Raw genomic sequence first — 19,575 nt, 5'->3', positions numbered from 1 at the left:
GAAAGATCAATATAATTTCTGGATTAATTTTCTTATATTTATGTTATACAAATTAATATTATTTACAATAATATTTTTTATGTTATTTATAAATATTTCATTCATATTAAAAATCTTAAATATTAAATAAAATCAATTAAGATTACTATTACTAACAGTTTATAAAAAATTAAAATGTCGAGTATATTTTTTATTAATTCATCTAATTATTATAATATTGAAAATATTTTTCCAATAAATATAAAAATAATATTTTAAAGTAATAATGTAAAACATGTTAAACATGAAAAATTCAAACAGTTTTAATCTTTAAATTGAAAATATTATTTTTGTATTTAATTTAAAAATATAATTAAATATACTTTTTATCTTGTTAAAAAGAATTTTCATCACTTTTGAAAAATGAATACTACAATTTAAAAATATGTTTTAGTTGTATTAAAATCAAAATATTGAATATGTAATCAGATAATAAAATTAATTTAATTTTTAGTGATGTTTATAAATAAATTTGTAAATATAAAATAATAGATTTTGTAAATAATACACTTTACACTTGATAAGTATTGCAATATTTAAAAGTAAATATATTATTTAGAATAATTTGATTGTTATAAATTATTATTCCAAAATACATATAATTTTCTCTTAATATATTTATTCAAAAGCTCGTTAATATCAAAAATTCAGTTTTTTAAAATTTTTAATAAATGTTTATACAACAAAACCAAGAATTTTAATGAAAAATTTTATAATATATTTATAATATACCTATTATATAATACATTAATAATATACTTTTTTAAAGGAAGTAATAAATCATTAATTTAATTTCTAATAATCTGTATTATGGAGTATTAAGAAAAACTTTATTTTAAATTTTAATATTATATATATAAGAATAGAAACAAAATAAAATTTATCAAAATTAAATAAACTAAAAACTTGGAAAAATGTGCCTATATAAAGTAATTTTAAGTGAAATGGATACATTTTATATTTTGTAAGTAATGCTTACTTGGCTAGTCTAGCATATTTTTGAATTGATTCAGGACCAACGAGAAAAGCTGCCTCAGCGACTTCTGCAAAGCCTAAGCTTGGTGTTTGTGTTCGCCTGCAAAGTATATGAGCACACTTGACTAATATATGCACACAATAGGTACATATGCCACCAATGAAGAAAGTAGAAAATAATCCGAAAAATAATCCTGCACTTTTGAAGGCTACTGGCATTGCTAAGATACCTGAGCCAAGGCTACCTTTCAATAAGTGAATGAGCGTATCGATATCACTAGTTGGGTGAGCAAGTTTACGGTGTTCAAAAGGGTTGTAAAGATCAGCTTCTTCGTCATTCGGACGCTCAACCAGTGGTAGTGTAGAACCATTTGTAAGCATGATTGGAACTTCATTTTTTTCACATTTGTATCTGCAATAATAAAAGTATTAGTATAAAACAGACTAAATGTTTTTTTATAACTTTTCTAAAACGTATTTGTAATGCTATTTTACTTATAAAGTATACATTTTATGATTTCGTTCTAAGAACTGTCAATAAAATATGTTTTTATCAAATCTATACTTTTAGAAGAAAGTCAGATAATCATTTAATAATTAAATTCGTTTTTCATATTTATCCACAATTTTATATCTAAAATAATTTATGAAATATATTGTAGACAAATTCTAAATATTTTTTAAATTACTTGTAATACAAATATAGTAAAATAGAGTATTTATGTTAAAAAATGAATCAGTAGAATACTTTATACGTGTACAATAATATAAATAACTTGGCAATGGTAAAGTTATTTTGGAACTTATATATTCTTATTGATTAATTATCAATATTTAATGTTCATTCCTAATGAAGCTATAACTAATATTTTAGTCTTAAAACTTCTGATAAGTGTTTACATTATTCCTATGTGATGAGAACAAATTTTTAACATATGAAGAAAGAGTTAATGGTATTTATAAAAATTATATGCATAAAATATGTTTGATTAACACTGTCTTCTTTTAGAATCTTCAAGTAAAAAAGATTATTTAAAAAATCAAAATAATTACGAGAGTTTATTATTTTAAAATTCATGAAAAAAATAATCAAGTTAAACTATTATTACGGAAAAAAGTACTTAGTAGTCCCAGTTTATAATAATTGCCACAATGAGCTATAAATAAATTGTTATGAAACAATATTATATGTATTTAACAATGAATCAATTGAAATGTTTTCAAAACAAATAGTACATATTTTGATTTTAAACTAGAATTGATAATATTCAGGCAGTTATAATACTTTGAAAATTGTCTTTTCTATTTTTTACGATAAAAAATTTTTAAAGATTTACAGAAGAACGTATAATATTATTCTCAAAAATATATAAAAAAAAATTTATTTTATATTTTATTTATTACTATTATTGTTTTATTAATAACTTTTATTTCTGACTTTCCTTCTGAAACTAACATTAATTTACACGTATTCGTATTATTCGTTTATTCAGATTAATATAAAAGTTGCAGTATGTTTAGATTTTACGTTTACTAAAGATTTAAATTAATATAATTTATATATGCCTTATACTAAACATATAAAAATATTGCTGATAAGGATCGAAATAAGTAATTGATTATATTTTAAAATAATAGATATCTTACAAATTAATATTATATATAAATAAATATGTATTACAAAGGCATTAATCAAATATTTGTATAATATTATATAACAGGAAAGAATTTATATATATATTTATATATATATATATATATATAATATGAAAGATCTTATTTTTCTACAATAAAAATACATATATGTATAGCACAACGATTTTAACTTATTACTTTTACTAATAACCTTATTAATTCTTATAAGATTTTCTACTATGTAAGTAAAAAATATTTAAAGTAATTTCCTTGATAAATTATTTATATGCCAAATTCGCTTCCCGAGGACATTGTATTGATTTAAAAAATACATCTGTTTTATTTAAAAGCATTATTCTTGATTCTTCATTAGTACACATATACAACATCAGCTTATAACAAAAAAATTTAAGATTAAATAAACATTTTAAACAAGGTAAATAATGAAAACAAAAAAATAGAAAGCAGAACACTCAAATATGTATACACTTTTTTAATTATATAAATTAAAAAAGATTTCTTTTATTTACACCGTATTGAATATAAAACTATGTTTTCAGATAAAAATTAATACAATTCTTTAGATTTTTCGAATAAAAAATGTATGAATCCTAAAAAATATTTTAACATATAGAAATATGAACTAAATATTCGGAATTGTATATATTTATTTACTTTTTATGTATTTAAAATGTTATAATTTTGAAATTTAATTATGTAAAAGCATATTAGCATATTAGCATATTTTTAAGTGTGTATTACATATTTATAGTATTATACTTTAAAATATAATACTAATAAAATATATAATACTAACTATATTATTTTTTAAAATAATTTATTCATACATACATTATTAATTTTTACATAAGAAATGCTAATTTTTAAAAGTAGTAGTTGATATTAGTTAATAATTCACATAATAATATAAATAATACATAATAAGAAAATTAATTTATGATCTAAATATGCATATTGTTATTATTAATTCATATACTGTAATAAAAACATTAAATTGTATAAATTTTCAGAATTTGATATGATTATATTATTTGTCTTGATAATAGGATAGAAAAGATAAATCAAAATTTGTTTTACTAAAAAAAATTTTCACCAACTTGCATAATCATAAGAATTCATTAAAATGATACAAAGATTGCAGTTTTTAAGTTTACATGCATATTCTGAATTAAATTGCAAGCACATTATTTTTTGAAAACATAATTTAACTTATAAGGATAATATAATAATAAAAATAAAAAAATATTAATATACAAATATATTTTTCTTTTGATACTTCATCACTAATAAATATTATAATAAATATAATAATAATAAATAAATAAATATAATAATAAATATTTCTTCTAAGTCCATTAGAATATTTAAAATAATAATAACAAAATACATTTAAAATCTATATTTTAAATAATACATAATATCATTTTAATACCTCCCATAGGCATGCTTGCTTATAAGTGTATTATTGTGTAGTACACTATACACAACACTCATACTAAATTTGAGTGTTGGATAAAATAATTGAACATAATCGATACAAGAGTTGTACATAACTGTTAAGATAATGGTTTACATGTATCAATTTTAGGTGTAACTGTCATATTTCTTTAAAGTTGTATGAAGAGACTATTCTCGAATTGTATAATAAAAGCTCTTTATCTTGATTGAAAGTCTATATGTATTTAGCATATAACGGCACATTAGCATACATATATCACAGGTCTGTATATTAGTTTAAAGGAGCTCCTCGACTACCGCACTGCATCACAGACGACCAACGCCATAACATCAATACAACTAAGATATACTGTATGCTCACTTTAAAACAATAATGTTTGTCTATAGCCGTAAGAAGCAAGATATAGCATACGTTATATAATATGATCAATTAAAAAAGTGCTATTAGTTTTAAAAATTCAATCCGGTAACCACTGATTATTTAAGCATTTTATTAATGTATAATAGTTAGCGAAAATGTTAATAATTTTTATTGTAATTTCCATTGAAATTTTATGATTGACCTGTTTATATATTGCATCTTTTTTTCTATCTCCATTAAGTTGATTAACAAAATTCAATGTATTATTAATATCAAATAATCAAGTGTAAATCAAGTTTTAATTAATAATTATGAAGTATAATTTCCATTTATCTGCAATAATATTAAATAATTATTAATCAGAATAATATTATTCATAAGTTATCACTCAGAATATGTGAAATATATTATATAATATAAAGTAAATAATTTTAATATTGATAATGCATATATAACTATAATTTTATTTTGCAAAGCCTTCATCACCTGTATTACTAAAAAAATCTTCTGTAAATTGTATAAGTAAAAATATCTTCATAATTTGCAAAAGTATTAAAAAGCTAATTAACAAATTGTTAGTACAAAAGATTTTGTAAACATTTTTACACAATTATTTCTAATATAAATGTTATTAATAGATTACTTCAAATTTCTTAATGTTGTTAATATATAAAATTAATAGAAGTTAATATGCTAAAATTTATGCTGTGATTTCCTCACGCCGAATTCCCGACTAGCCAAAAGTTAGAATTCTCGAACGTTCTACAAGGCTACTTATTAGCCTTTGCGTAGCAACGTCGATTGAATTAACGAATCTTCCAAGGTTTGCTTTCACCGAATTTTCGAATAGCCGAACGCTTGGATTTTCGATTGTTTCCGAAGGCTGCTTAGCCTCGAACGATTACGTTAGCTTTCGCCGAATTCTCCAATAGTCAAAAGCTTGGATTCTCGCTAGTGTTAGTTGCCGCGCTGATACTGAACGAAGGGCATATCAAGACTCCACGTAGTTAATATGAAGCAGACATTTAGTATGTAGTGTCGATAGTCATAAAGTGCACAGTGTCACTTATTCCTCACAATCAGTCACTCGTCCTAGCCAGTCATCGACGCCTGTGCCACGCTATCACACGGAGTCTACAACAAGGAGAAAATCACCCAACACATGCTCTCTCAGCGCAGCCTTTGCAAGGACTCTCGTTCACTTCTCCAGTGCACACAGACAACAATCCATCAAGGGCTGACTGCAGTTCTAGAAAATAGTCGACTACACAAAGCATGGTATCTGACCCTTCTACACTCGAAGGTATATCATGTGTCGTTATTGAGAATAACTAGCACACAGTAATAACACTATTATGAGTATGGTCGATTCTCCCTGATAACTACCACAGAGACATTACCATACTCCCCTGATGAGCATGGTCGACTGTTCTTGCTGACCTTTATGACGTTGGCATAGAACCCAACAAGTTATATTTCCCTGCAGGCAATATACAAAATCCATTGCTGATCCCCATATCATCAACGACATCGCCACCATCACCAAGGAGCAACCATGTCATTGTAATAGAATTTTTCCCTCTTATTAATATTCCCTCTCTCCCACAAGAAGCGAATGTAGTACTACAATAATGTAATTGTTAATAAAACCAAACAAACGATGTCCTAAACGAAGTTACACACTGTACATATTTACAGCCCTTCCATATGTGTCCTTTCCTAAGTATCGCTAAAGCGAGAGACTTATAAACTGAACGATTGAATTTGGCAGTTCGAGTCAGAAACTAAACTTTCGAACAAATGAACATTACAATATTTTATATATATGGTATTGTTTAATTGACTTAAAAAATTAGCTTTTACTACGGAATAGTATTTATATATAGTAGGAGTATGGAAGAGTATGGAAATGTCTCAGGGAGAACCGGCCATACTCATAAGGGGAGCATGGGAGTATTTTTGTGCTAGTTATTCGCAATAACGACATACCAAAAGATATACCTTCGAGAGTAGAAGGATCAAATACCATGCTTTGTATAGTCGACTATTTTCTAGAACGGCGGACCGCTCTTGACGGATTGTCTTGGTGCACTGGAGAAGTGAACGAGAGTCCTTGCAAAGGCTGCGCTGAGAGAGTATGTGTTGGGTGATTTTCTCCTTGTTGTAGACTCCGTGTGATAGCGTGGCTCAGACGTCGATGACTGGCTAGGACGAGTGACTGATTGTGAGGAATAACTGATATTGTGCACTTTATATCTATCGACACTACACACTGAATGACTTTATATTGAATGTATAGTATATTAAATTCTCAACTAGCTCTCCATGCATAAATATTTAATTTATGCAGTAATTATTCTCTTATAACTCAAGAACATATAGAAATTAGTCAGATTAAGTGATTAAATAATTGAACTACAGCTTAATTATAATATTTAATATTGCAATGTATAAAATGAATATAAATAAAGGTGTATCAAACTGTTACGGATTGAAAAGTCGAAAAGCGAAAGTCGTAGAGGTATGAACGCGCGATTCAGTTATTTCAACAAAACAATAGTCACGAACTTTCCAGGCTATGCCGTGTTGACGTCACGACCAATATCATCATGGTAAAAAATACCGGCGTTTAAGGAATAGTGCGATAATATTTAAGGGCTGCGCTTCATGCCCAGCGAGCAGTCTTTCCTAAGTCTAGTTACAATTACAGTCATTATAACAAGCGCACTATTCATTTTCAATCTTCTTTCTACAGTTATCACTCACTGTAGCGGTATACATACATAATAATCAACTAAGTAAATAATCTAAGAAAGAAATAGTGACGCTATATTATCAAATCCGTTAAAATAAACTTAAAGTAATAATGCGCTAGTGCTAACATAAAACAAGACTGAAAACATAAAAAACATTTTACACAACGGATTAGACCGACGCATAATACATCGGCGGCGGCACCAACGCATAATGCACATAGCGGCGGCTCTAACGCACACTATGATAGCACCTACTCCTTATATAAGGAAAAGGATATACAGTCATCAACACGTAACAAAATAGAAGAAACTTCCTATATTTATTCATCATTCATATACTTCATGATCATTAATTATTTATTATGTTATAATATTTAATAAAAGGAAAAACAAAAAACAGTACAAGTAGTCTTGAATAATTGCATTGTCCCTTCCACTTGCCAGCAACACCTCCACCCAACATCAAGCAGAGGTTTTCAGTTTGATCCCAGACACAAACTATTACTTATATATTGTATTTTTGTGTATCACAATGCATTTAAAAATTGATATATAATGCTTAAAATAATAAAAAATAAATAATTATTTTTTTAAAGAAATTATTATAATATACTGATATAATCATTTACAAAATATGTGTACACTGATATAAAAAGATCTTTCCATACACACATATACACTATATTGTATACACTAAAATTAATAAAAGCAAGCATTATATTCAATATATAGATTTTTTATTTGTATATGAAAATATTGTAATGAATAAAAATTCTCGAAGTATTATGAATGTTAATAATAGTAATTACAATTTTATGATACAAAAAATTTTTTAAAATAACAAATTGAAAATATATATTTTTAATAAAAATATAATTTCACGAAAAAAAAATTGTAAGTTAGAAATTATAGTTATATTATATTATAATTAAATTATAATATAATTATAGTTATAATTATAGAAATATAAAAAGATTTAAATAAATATTAAGAAATTATTGATAATATGAGTTAATTTAAAATAATAAGAATGTTTAACAATTTAAAAATTGAAAAAAATATTTCAATTATTATTAGTAGTACTAGTGTATATAAAATATTAATTGCTAGTTATCTATATATATTTCATCAATTTTTTACTTTAAATATGTACTTGATATAATATGGAAATTCATATTTTTATATTTGTAAAAATTATTAATTTAAATATATTCTGTATAAAACAACTACTATGACACACACAATTTTTAAAGGAAATATTAATATATTCATTTAAATAAATAATAGAAAATATTAACTACATATGTTAATACAATATAGTTAAAGTAAAAATTTTTGTTTACTAATATATAAATTCTTCCTTAAAGAAAATCGTAGTTTTTCTTGTTATTATTATTATATCTTATATATTATATATTTTCCATCTGTATAAATTTAGGAGAGGAAATTAACCAATGATCTTGAAAATTGATTGATCTTGAAAAAAGAACTGTATTGCCTCAATGTTTCCAATCAAATTTTTACAAGTAAAGTTTACTTTATTTTCTACATATTACTTATAACATCATACAGTATTATAGTACTTATAGGTTTGATGTTGTTTTATATATTTACTTATAATAACTTAGAAAAGAATAAAACTACAATTATTTATTAAAATCATAAAGAAGTATGTTCGAGAATGTAAGAAAACTCCTAGCTCATTAAACATCTGGAAAATTCGAGATAAGAGTTCCGAAAAAGGCGAACTCTCGACTACTCGAGAAATAACATTCAAAACGTGCCTCTGATTAACTAAATCTAAAGAATTCAGCAAAACTTCGAATATCTAAAGAAAATACAATTCATAAACATATCATATATTCATAAGCAAGTCATAAAACTAATGCTACGAGACATTTGACAGGGCCTCGCCACAAAGCATCTATCGACGACAAATCATAATACTTCTGGCATAATCAAGTCATAAAAATGATAATAAAATAATAAGATAATAAAAGCAAAAACCACCTCGTCTTACATCTGAAAAAAGGGATATTAAAGGCAACACTGCACGCATACGCTGTTGTCAAACCCAGCTACATGTGGCTCGGATAGTGAAGCGAGAACGTGTCAAAGAAGTCTCCCTCTTATGGTGGGACTGCAAGTAAGAAGCGCTCTGATTGGAGCCGTCAATAATGAAAGGATCAATTCGATTCGAGACGCCCAAAAAGAGGCGTTCTGATTGGAAACGCCAAGAAGCAGGAAATTCATAAGGACCACGCGGTGGCCGAGTGGATGCCTTCAAGAAAGACGCCAGCAAGGCGCACGGGGGAGTCACTTGTCACCAGAGAAGCCGGCAAAGCTGCTTCTCCAAGGGAACGCAAAATAACAAGAATGTAGACATACACAGTAAAGAGGCGCTCTGATTGGAAACGCCAAGAAGCAGGAAATTCATAAGGACCACGCGGTGGCCGAGTGGATGCCTTCAAGAAAGACGCCAGCAAGGCGCACGGGGGAGTCACTTGTCACCAGAGAAGCCGGCAAAGCTGCTTCTCCAAGGGAACGCAAAATAACAAGAATGTAGACATACACAGTAAAGGCCGATTAAGAGGCAAAGTCTAGTCATATCCAACTCATAACAAGTGCAAGATAAATGCAAATCAAATCATACACTCGCAGCAGTGCAAGATAAGGAAAAGAGAACAAGTAAGCAGTGGTGCACAAGGCACAACATAATCACAATCAAAAGGAGCCGTTCGAGGCAAACTCAGCAAACAATACGAGGTATAGTCAGAAAAACACAAAACATAAACTACAAGCTGCCGCACGAGGCACAACCTGCAGACATCACTAGCTGCCATCAAGAGCACAAAAATCTGCAGAACTCTTAAGGTAAAGTTCCATTCCTTAATAACGATAATAATACACAATATGCCTCACAAGGTAAAGAACTGTAGAGCGACCAAGCTCACACAATCTGCAAACACATAAGAGGCAAGTTTAGCTCCCACAAGAAAGACTTACGAGGCGCCGTACGCAGCAATATCTACAGACTAAGTTGAAGTGCCACCAAAAACGCACCTGCAGAGCCTTCAACGTAAGCAATAAGACAATACCAAGGCAAATTCAAGTTACTGCCATGTGCCACTGCACAAGGAAGCACGGGGGTTTACGACCTTGTTCTTCTACGTGTATAACACCACCACCACGTGCAATACATATAGAGGACCAGAAGGCTACGCCCTTCTACCTGTACATGCAACGCACATTACGGCTCTGTGGCAATAGCAATACAAAACTCGAGAAACGAAGGCATTCAAGCATAAACTAAAAATCATTATAATACAACCAATGCAATTATCGCAATAAACTAAAACAAATACCAAATCTATTTATTATTGAATACATGCATTATCCTGTCCACTTGCCCGCAATCCTCCCTTCCACCATCTGGGAGTTTACACCTAACTCTAGATATGTGGCCCTCCTAGCCAGGTACTCTATTTTTAGACAAAGTATTATGTAAGAAAGTATATTATAATTGTCTAAAATTAAATTGATTTAAAAACCATTTAGCAATTAATTGTAATCGTTAGTAATTAATGAGTTTATAAACATAAAAATTAAATCCTGATAGTATTATTTATTGTTAGAATACGTATAAAGCTATATAGCGTTATAACATGTAGAACTAATAATTTTTTACATTATTCTTTAAAAATAATATCAAAAGTTTTAGACTATTCTTTGAAGGCTAACCTCTAGTATGGATACAATTATGGAATCTTTGAGTTATTTAAAACCCACCAGCTTGAATAATGGTTATAAATAGTCTTCAGTAAGTTATAGTCCAATTGTTCATCTAGTTTCTTGAATAGTTAACTTTAGCAGATTAAGTAACATACATTGTGAGCATTTTTTAATAAACAACTATTTATTAAATATTTTCATAAAAATTGTATCCTTGTACAATCATATTTAACACAATATACTTTAGAAAGTTCTTATTTTAATTATTGTGCACAATACTATAATTTTAACCAATACATACACAAATTTTATAAAAAAATTAATATACAGCATTTACTTTTAATTAAATTAAATATTCCTTTTTCTGTGTATTTGTGTAGAATTAGACTATGGCCACCAGTTGCCTGGTGGAAGAAAAGTGTTGGTAAGTGGAGGGGGTAGCGCTTGAATTCAGCATTAAATACGTCTGCTTTTCGTGCTTGATGTTTCGTTTATTTTACAACTACAATATAATGATTCTACGTTGACGATGAGAATTGGTAAGATCCTACTGTTTCTTCGTTGTTGGTACGTGGTGTCAATATGCACTAAATGTAGAGGTAGGAGGTTCTAAGTCTTCGATCCTCTTGATACAGTACGCTTGGTGGTGGAATACTATACTAAGAGTGAGAGGTCATAAGTCTCTTGACACTTCTGCGTGTGGTACCACATGGTGGTAACTTGATTGCTGGTCTCCTCCAAGCTATCTTGTAGTGTGGAAGGATGAGGAGGACCTTTCGTAGCGGCTCTGCTGAGAGTGTGTGCAATGGCTGCACCTAGTATAAGAAAGGCCTGCAACAGCTTCGTGCTCGGGGCACTAGTATGAGTGAGTTGCTGTTCAGTATGAAGCTGTTGAGTGTACCTTTCGTAACGGCTCTGCAGCGAGTGTGCGCAATGGCCGTACTAGTATTGGAAAGTGTTCGAGATTGCGAGACCTTTTTTCAATGCAATATAACATCTGGCAAAACAACATCGTCAAGTTGGGTTTAGATTTCAAAACTTTCTTGCTCGCAACTATATATCAATAGACATCATAAAACATCTGGAAAAACAATACAATAAACACGGAAAACCCACTCAGTTAGGCATATGTACGAATTTACTCCGCTTGGTAATTACTTCAAGCATTATGTGCGAGCGGACCTACGCCCCCCTTCCCGCTGTCAACAAGTTGTCATGCTGTCGCCAGATGCGCCAGCAGCAACGAGAGCTCTTCTTGCCATTTAGACCAAGAGACGACTAGGCCCTTAATTAACTATGAAGCCACAAGAGGCGCTGCCCGCGCTCTGTAAGGGAGAAGTCTCTGATTGGACGAAAAATAAGGAAAGGGGTTCAAGTGAAGTTCATGGTCAGCAAATGTATTTAAGGGACACATTTTTCAATATTCATCACTTTCGATATAGTTCTTATTCAATCAACCGTAGTTACACGTCCCAGAAGAACGACGACAGAAACCCGTATGTCCACTAACGCAGTTCAAGAATCCGTCGATAGATGTTCAAAGGGAGCGACGACAATCCGCATATCAGAGTCCGGAGACGAGTCAACGATTAGTCTTCGTAAGTAGTATTATTACTACAATAATTACATACTCTGAGATTCAGAGATTATGACATCGACAAGTAACTAAGGACGAAGAAGCTCTCCCCAGAGCAACAGTGCGGAATAGATTCCAGTACGCGTCGCAAAGTTCGCGCCCGCTAAAGGGCGTCTTGTCGGCAAACCCTCATCTTAGTTCAAAGTCGGACGCTTATTAACTTACGCACACATCAGTCAACGCTTGTAATAGCCGCAACACGTAGCAGTATCCTTCATAAGGTAAAGCCCCTTCAAACTCTTACTTCCATCTGAATTTATTGCAGTACGCCAATATCAGAACAAAGTACACTTGCTACGATATGACTATTTTTCTCACATAACAACACTATATGTGTCACGTCAGTTACAACCATAACCTTAACTACGCCACGCGGTCATTCAAACAGCGTGAGTGTCGACGAATCAAACATCGCGCCATTCTGCGATCAGATTCAACCATTACGCTGCATAGATGACTGTGTACATTAATCCACCACGAGAAATATTTCCATAATTAATAATAGTAATACTAGTCAACCTTGTCATCAATAAATAACAGAATAAACAGCATATACATCAGCCATATTTATATTGTATTATTATCATATCCCTTCCACTTGTGACCTTTCATCGCTACCACACAACACCCGTGGTCTCTGAGTTGTCAACGGCATCAATTTGTATCCTTCGAATCGGCCTTGGTAAAACAAGCCGGAACGGCGAATACATTTTGTACAGAAAGGCTTGCGATTGCTTTCTTGACTCGGTTTGGCTGAATAGCTCATGACTGAGTAGAGCTTGTCTTATATTGCGTTTGCCTTAAACATCTACGCGGCTACTTTGTTAGCTGAAGACGAAGGGCCGATAATACCGCTAGAACAATGAGTTCGACATTGGTGCGAGAAACAATGGGGATGATTGTACATTCATATCAGCTTTTTCGCATCTTCAACGACCGTTGGAGAATTTTCTTAGAAGTTATGACCGTTGAATAATTTCCTTGAAATGATAACCATTGAAGTTTTTTTGAAATGGTAGCCATTGGGATTTTTTCCCAAATGATAATAGTCGAAATATTCTCTGAATCCCGAATAGTATTCAATCAACAAATAACTTAATTTTTTACTTTAATATATGTAGTTTTGGATTTGAATTTGATTTATTGGATTTATTTATGAACAATAAGTTTTCTTAAAATTATATTTTTATCTTGTTGTCTTCATAGTTTTTTTTTAAATATAATTTTAAAAATTTGTTTTACATATTTCGTTATTAAGAATATTTTTTAAACGGTAGATATACCATATTCGTATATATTAGATACATTATATTAATTATATTCATATATATTACATATACTGTATTCATAAATATTAGATATACTATATTCATATATATTCATTGGTGAATAAAATAAAATATTAATGAGTGAAGTAGAAACATTCGCTACATAACATTTCACTTAAAGTGATTTATTCATACGACAGAAAACATATAAATCTAAAGTAAAAAATCTGTATTCCGATATTAACCATAAAAAAATATACATATAATATTTTGATACACAAAGTATTACATAGTTATCTACCTATGAATATCTAAATAATAAAAATTAAAATACACTTTATCTAATATAAAAAAAAGAAATAAAATAAAAAGTTAATTTAAAAATTTAATAAATAGTAATAATTAAATTAATCTATAAAAATAATTAAATTATTTTACTAATTGGATATTAAATATTTTTATTTACTTTTTATTGTACGTTTTCTTACAGACCAACACAAACAACAAAAATAACAATTTTACTTTAATTACAAAATTTTAAAATAGTCCAATTTAAATATTATAAACCTTTTTTCATAAGACAATATTTACTATTAAGAAGGTAAGCAGGTAAGAAATATGTGATATTTCATTCGGATCATTATTCTCTTATAGAAAATCCATTCAAATGTCGACTAAATTGAGTTATTGAAGTTATAATATACACTATAAATAAAAATATTCTTAATTTATTAACTAATAAAATATATATAATTATATTTTGTTCACCTCTTTTTATAATAATTATTTAACAAATAAGAATAAGCAATGTTATATTTGTACTTTCAAAGTATTGCAATAGAAAGTTTTATAGCTTAATACGGATATCTATAAACTATTAATTTTATTCATCATATTAAAAGAATCAGTTATATTATAAAGTATTACATGTACAACTTAAATGCTATAAGACATAATTTAAATTATAATTTAAATTTATAGGAAAATATGTTGTAATTTATCAAATTCTACCTTAATAATCAAGTGATATTTATATAAAACATAGAAATTGCTGATGCTTTTAATATATAAATGCAACAAAGTAAAAAGTAAAAAATAATATAATAGGGAATTTTAAAAGCACAAAAAAATTACAATATTTAATCTGCAATTTAATATTAAATGTAAAGCAATTTCAATTTATTTTGGGTGCTAATTTTCAAATTGCAAATACTTACTTGACAAGTACCATATCTGAGAGTTCTGTTTTCACCCCATGTTGTTTTGGATCGTATTCAGCTATCATCGGGCGTATTTGGGGTTTCTGTAATAACAATGAAATATTATTAACATAATATATTTCCATAATTATTCATTTGATTATAAATATAGATGAAGAAGATATTTATATTACTATTAAATAAAATATGTAAGTGTTAACAAAATTTAAACAATTCATAAGTTTTAAAAATTAGTATATTAGTAATTTTACAAAGATAAACAGAAAACATTAATTTTCTTATTTTAATGAAATGTTAATCTAATAAATTATTATTATTGCTTTAAAGTTATTAAAATTAATTAAAGAATATAAATAAATTAATAAAAGAGTATAATTAGATTAATAAAAGATTATAAAAAAATTAATAAAACAATATAAAGAAAGTAATAAAAGCTGTACACGTATTAAAATCTAACATATTGTTTGAAATAGTTAATTAGTAATTTACACAAGCTTAGTAGTGTTTAAAATAGCACGAATACAGTGAACATTTAAAACAACCAATTAAAGTCAAATACTAAGTAATATTTTAATATCATCGACTAAAGCTAAGTTATATTAATAAAATTGCAATAACTTCACTTAATATTTTTTCTATATTTAGGTGGAAACAAATTATTATTAACTGAATAAATAATATTATATTGCAGATAATAAATTTTGATTTTATTATTAATACCAGAAAAGCTTAAAAATGTGGATTGCATCCAAGAAATACAATCCAAATTAGCAAAGCTAACGGTGTTATCTATTTATAAAACAAATATTTTGAGAAGTTCCAAAATCATAATTTTTCCCAAGATGTAGAAAAAATTCAACACTTCCAAATTGAAAACAATAGATTAAAGGAAAATTAACAATTATTTAATTATTATAATAATAATTCTTTCTATCAATAAAATTATTATTATAAATTTGTATATTTTGCAATTTTTCAAAATCTTTCCTATAATAATTATTAAACAATTGAAAAATTAAAATTATTAATTTAAAAGTAATTTTTTAGTATTCATTCTGCTAAATAAAGATATTAAATATGGAAAAATGTAATTTAAATTAAAAGTGAATGTCGTGTATATACATGTTATATTTTTTTAGCAAATGACGCCTAATATTCTATATAAACTTGATCAGTTATTTTTTTAATTTCATGTGATGTAAAAAGTTCAAAATAAAAAATACCAAAAATTTAAATAACTTTAAATATATGATAAAGATGTGTTTGCTACCTTAAATGAACATTAAAGAAAAAATTTTATTCACATTTTTAAATGATTGTATAGTGGAACAGTTTAAAAAATGAAAGATTATATGAAAAAATGATTAATATATTTGTACGGATATATAATAATGTCGTAATATTAAATATCAATATTTATGTATAATACATAATGAACTAAAGAAATTGATACCACAGTTACAAATATTGTAAAGGAATATGAAAAAATTTTAAAATATCTTGCAATGTTACTTTTAATACCAAAAAATGTAATAAGAGACTTGTATTTCATTTGGCACAGTAGCCAAAAGTCAAGTAAGTACACAATAGCGTCGAGACATGATGATATGCCATTTTTCTCTACATTACTATATTGAACTAATCTATTTGGTGTATTTGCTATAATTAAAGATAATTTTGTTATATTTTTTACCATTTTTCATTTTTATTTAAAAATCTTATTACAATGTAAAATATTACCTACATACATTTATAACACAAAGAATTTAATTACAATTAAATAGATGCAATGAATATATAAGTATTCGTGAGTAAATTATACTATATTCGTATGCATACTATTTCCTAAATTAACCGCGTATGAATTTTTCCGCGAAAAATTTTTCAAAATTAAAAGTGTATATTTAGTTATAACAAATATTATATTGTTTTAAAGTTTTAATTTAGTAATTCAATACAATAAAAAATTTGGTACACATTGTGTAAAAGTATATCACTTAATGTGATTACTAAATGTTCATATTAACATCATATTTGTTACACAAAATTATTTTATATAATTATTAATTTGTGTTAATTACATCTTAGCACGTAATTAGTACTGAAACTCGAAATAATAAAGTATAATAAATGAAAATTCTACTTTTTACGGATTTATTAATAAAAAATAACATTATAATTAATAATACTTCTATTAATGCGGTAATAATGAAACAACAAAAACGGATTAAGAACAATGTTATTATTGCAAATAAATGTGAAAAATTAATTGAGAGATCAATTAAAATATTTAAACACTTTAATGTCGAAGTCATATACAGAATTTTACATAGTGTGAAGCAGAAGCTTATTTTATTAAAATTAAAATCAATACAATTTCTAAAACATTCTAGTATTTGACAGGAGCCCAATGATTCGCTAAATTACTCTCAATTATTTTTGTTATTTGCGAAAATAAAATTGGTCTTACACATTAAATATTGAACATTTTTATTATTTTTGTGCTTTTTAAATAATTTTATTATATTTAAATTAAGTTTGCGAACAAGGCATCAGTTGGAAGAAATCCAAATTCTTAATTACTTAGTTATAACTATTTATTTATAGTCAATTATATATTCCTTAAACAAAATTAGGGCTATGAAAAATACTTGACATTATTTTGCAAATATGATACCAGTCAATATGATATACTTCAGTTTTTATATTTCACTAAATTATACAAATGGTTAATATCAGTTTAATTAATTATTAAGAGCTTTAAATAACTATACTTTGTAAATATATAATAATAATCTATACTCTCTAAAATATGATATAAGTTTATTTAAATATATACTGTAACATATTTAATATTTAAAAAATTGAAAAACTATTCAAATCAAATAATTATTACTTTGCTATTTAATGTGAGACTGAAATTTGTTTTTTAATAATTAGTTTCATTCAAATTAGTTGTATTTTTATACAATTAGCATTTATGATAGTATAAATGATTATATGCAGTTACGTATGTTTTGTCTACACATATAACTAATAATGTAGTTTACAATTTATATGGTTAGTTATGAGAATAATTAAAAAAAAATTAGATTAATCTCTATACTTTTACGTTGCCAAACGACTATTTTAATCTTGCCACTTTTAATTTAATTTACGTAGATGATTTTATTAAACTGTCTACGATAATATAATTGAAATCACTAACAGGTGATTTAGGAAAAACATTATTGAAAATAAAATTCAATGTTTGTTTATTTCTTGAACCTTAGTTCAAATAATTTTTTTATTTTATTGAATTGAAAAAACTTCGTGATATATTCGCTACTGCAATTTCAAGAAAGTATAAAAATAGATAGGTAAGGAGCGTAAAAAAAATAAGCATATTTACGAGATTTAATTTTTAAAAGTTAATTGAAAGCAATAGCATTGAAAAAAACTTGATTGTAATATAATTAAATTATATAACTCAATATGTTTCTATAAAATTAATACTTAAAAATAAGTTTTAGTACAATATAATTTGTTCTATGTTTGACTTATAAGGTTAATTTTTATGATAAATATAATAATATAATAAAAACAACTTTTATAATACATTCAAAATAAATTTTGATTTATTATGATATTGATGCTTTTAATATTGATATATTTTTAATTTATGGTGATTGACTTTGTAATATTATATGTATTTAATTATATATTTATTAATAAGTAAGGTATATTAACGTTATTTGGGTTATCATTTACATATACATATAAATGATACAGACACCCAGATGCGCGTCTGTAATAGCAATCTTGATATAGGGATTCAAGAAAAATTGTGGTTCTGGTACCGATATTGGGTGTTAAATCACAATGAACATAAATTCAATATATAAGCAATTTTTATTTGAATTATTATATGATAATACTCTAGATTAAATTGATATAAAGCAGAAACATGTACTTTATCAGTAAGTATTCATATATTATAATCAATGAGTTTCAACCGTCATCTAATTCAATTTCAAAGTATCTGCTTGGATGAAAAAGGAATGTCTACTAAAGAGATTCTAATTTTAACAAATTATGATGAAATGCTAGAATAGTCGTATATTTGGAATTATACATTAAACTTGTATTAGTAAAGTAAAGTTAGAAAATAAAAGTATTTTTCGAAGCTGATTCAACGATTAGAAAATCTATTAAAGTGAAACTTTAATCTTATTAAATAATTACAAAATAAAAATTTAAAGCAAACAGTGCCTTAAGATAAAATGTTAAACCAATAAATGATAAAAAATAATTTAAGATACAATTTGTAAACTATAAATTATAAATCGTAAGATAAATGATAAAATAATTATAATGCATAAGATATTACATTTAAATCCACTATGGTACTATTTCATTTGCGGTTAAAATGATATTTTAATATTCGAATAGTTGAGTATAAACGAATTTCTTCTGGTATATTGGAAGGAAAGAG

The 19,575-nt window shown here is 26.8% G+C and overlaps 1 protein-coding gene across 2 annotated transcripts in view; it reads right to left on the bottom strand.

The window, feature by feature from the left end:
- The window catches only part of LOC105365790 (proton-coupled amino acid transporter 4), a 35,941-nt gene that overhangs the window by 5,855 nt on the left and 10,511 nt on the right, over positions 1–19,575 (bottom strand). For both annotated transcript variants that reach the window (XM_011504040.1, XM_011504041.1), the window contains exons 2-3: positions 15,099–15,184; positions 1,019–1,426 (exon numbers count right to left, since the gene is read on the bottom strand). In XM_011504040.1, the coding sequence (XP_011502342.1) occupies positions 1,019–1,426; positions 15,099–15,184 (494 nt within the window). The remainder of the gene's footprint in view (positions 1–1,018; positions 1,427–15,098; positions 15,185–19,575) is intronic.

Source organism: Ceratosolen solmsi, unplaced genomic scaffold (genome assembly GCF_000503995.2).
Source record: "Ceratosolen solmsi marchali unplaced genomic scaffold, CerSol_1.0 scaffold26, whole genome shotgun sequence".
Taxonomy (NCBI): domain Eukaryota; kingdom Metazoa; phylum Arthropoda; class Insecta; order Hymenoptera; family Agaonidae; genus Ceratosolen; species Ceratosolen solmsi.
Note: the sequence above shows the minus strand (reverse complement) of the source record. Positions and strands in the feature narration are given on the sequence as shown.